Consider the following 2,617-nt stretch of genomic DNA (forward strand, 5'->3'; position numbering starts at 1 on the left):
GTGTTGATCCCATTGCTCACCGACATTGTCCATCGCCGAATATCACCTATTTCCATTCACAGACCCGTTGTAGAAGACGAAGATAGTGGATCCCGATTCCTTTTAATGGACCCATTGATCCTGGGTTCGTAATTTTGGCATCGAGATCCAGCCACCGCCACCTCCAATCCACAACTCACAAGCCATCGATACCGCCGGTGGTACCCTAATTTGCAGCCGCCGTGTATATATATAGAGGTATATATGTGTGTGTGTGTGTGTGTGTGTGTATAGATAGATATATATATATATGTTTGTATATATTGCTGGATTGTAATTAATTGTTAATTAATTATTAATTGTAATTGTTAATTACACTGTCGGATTAAACCAAAATGATAATATTGTAATTTGTAAAATATGATTTTTTGATTTTTTAAATAAAGTGGAATATCATAAGGGTAATTTAGTCATTTCACATACCTTTAACGGTTCATTGACAGAGTTGGATAAAATGTAACGTTGTTAAATTGTTGGGGGTTTTTAAAACTGGTTGGGATTTTATGATCATTTTTCTAAAGTAATAGAGGTTTTGAGAAATTTGTCCTATAATTATTAATTAAATTAAATTTTTATTATTATTATTATTTTTTATTTTTTATATTGTTTTTACATAAACTTAAAACATTGACCTTCTAATTTAGAAGGCTGCAGCCGGTAGATGATCATTTAAGTTATCAAATTCAATTACAACCTTATTAATTAAAACCCTTCGTCAAGATGAGAATATTGAAAAAAAAAAAGATGAGAAGATTATGACACTCATTAAATTGCTAATGTACCCAAACGAGATTCAAAGTAGTCGAAAACATCCGATTCTGAGTTCGAGTGCTGTCTACAGATAGCGTTAAATTTTGCTACCCTACCTGGAACCGTGTTATATAAAGCATTGTTTCATACTGAGCGTAGCAAATACGCGTCCAAATCACCCATATCCGACGTAACGGTCAACTATTTGTGCATTGCGTCCGACTAAAAGCGCGTCAAATATCAGTCAATACTCTCTCTCTCTGAAGAAGATGAAAGGTAACTAACTTCAGAGCTAAGAGTAGAGTGGAGGGGCCGCCAGTGGTAAATAGTAAACTTGTCATGTCTCAGGGGGCCACCACGTGAACACTCTTACCACTCTCTCTCTCTAGGATTCTCTCTCTTACACAAGAGTAAAGAGAGTTGAGTTTTTCTCTCGCATTCACACACACACACACTTTCTCTCTCTACATGAGTCACTTATTCATTCAATTCATCCATATACTCAATCCTTTTTACGTCCCATCATCGATTTCCACTCTAAAATTCTTCTCCCTCTCTGCTCTCTCTCTTTTTTTCTTTTTTTTTTTTCCGGAAACACTCTCCAGAAAACTGAAATATATAAGAGCAGACTCCAATTTTGAAAGAAACACACACAATCTTCTTTCTTCTCAACTATCCAAAACCCATTTCAGAGGGACAGAGAAAGAAAAGCACAGAAAACTGAAGAAATTTAAAAGGGAGAGGGCAAATATTGTATGGATTCAGCAGGAGGATCCGGAGCACCCGACCCAAACGGAGGGGAAGGTCCGTCTTCTGCCGGGGGAGGGGGAGGATCGGCGGGTACGGTGGCGCTGGCGGCGACTCCGAGTCGGTACGAGTCGCAGAAGCGGAGGGACTGGAACACGTTCTTGCAGTACTTGAAGAACCACAAACCGCCGTTGACGCTGGCACGGTGCAGCGGCGCGCACGTGATCGAGTTCTTGAAGTACTTAGACCAGTTCGGGAAGACGAAGGTGCACGTGACGGAGTGCCCTTACTTCGGGCACCCCAACCCTCCGTCGCCGTGCGCGTGCCCGCTCAAGCAGGCCTGGGGCAGCCTCGACGCGCTCATCGGTCGGCTCAGAGCCGCCTATGAAGAAAACGGCGGCCGACCCGAGTCCAACCCGTTTGGGGCTCGGGCCGTCAGGATTTATCTGAGGGAGGTGAGGGAAAGTCAGGCCAAGGCTAGAGGGATTCCTTATGAGAAGAAGAAGCGGAAGAGACCGACGACAACGGCGGCTACGGCAACGGCGTCAAATGTGTCCACGGTGGCCACCGCCTCTACTGCTGCTGCCTCAGCTTATGGTGGCGGCGGCGGTGAGACGGATGCTGGTGATGCAGCTACTGTTGCTCCTCCGACTACAACAGTATAGTTTCACTGATTTTTACCCTCTTTTATTTTAATTTTTAATTTTTAATTTTGGAGTTTTCTCTCTGTTTTAATTGTGATTATGAGCTCTATGTAATTGGCGATTCTCTTAGAATTGAATCGAGCCATGAACGAAATTTAGTTAGAGATCTATCCAGCACCCTCTCTTTCTCTCTCTAATTATAAACATAGTTATGTATGGATATACATATATATATATATATATATAGACACATATTGTTGAATAGTCTCCAATTTTCTCCTCTCTTATGGATACATTTTGGTCTTCTCTATATTAGATTGAAATTCTCCTATCTTATTTCAACAATTTTTTTTTTTCATTTTTTTATTCTCTTGGTAGATTATTCTTGTCCTCCACAAATCAAACCAGGAAAATGAAACCCAGACACGGCCCACAGC

At 41.2% G+C, this 2,617-nt stretch overlaps 1 protein-coding gene across 1 annotated transcript; it reads left to right on the plus strand.

Annotated features, from left to right (window-relative positions):
* Positions 1 to 1,188: 1,188 nt before the first annotated feature.
* Positions 1,189 to 2,350, plus strand: LOC132307220 (protein LIGHT-DEPENDENT SHORT HYPOCOTYLS 6). Its single transcript, XM_059804922.1, has one exon. It carries the CDS (start codon positions 1,545 to 1,547, stop codon positions 2,199 to 2,201), a length of 657 nt encoding a protein of 218 aa, XP_059660905.1. The 5' UTR covers positions 1,189 to 1,544; the 3' UTR covers positions 2,202 to 2,350.
* Positions 2,351 to 2,617: the final 267 nt, after the last annotated feature.

The sequence above is a fragment of the Cornus florida genome, unplaced genomic scaffold (genome assembly GCF_030987335.1).
Source record: "Cornus florida cultivar Cherokee Brave unplaced genomic scaffold, ASM3098733v1 CherokeeBrave_3.0.0_Hap2_Chr05, whole genome shotgun sequence".
In the NCBI taxonomy this organism is placed as follows: domain Eukaryota; kingdom Viridiplantae; phylum Streptophyta; class Magnoliopsida; order Cornales; family Cornaceae; genus Cornus; species Cornus florida.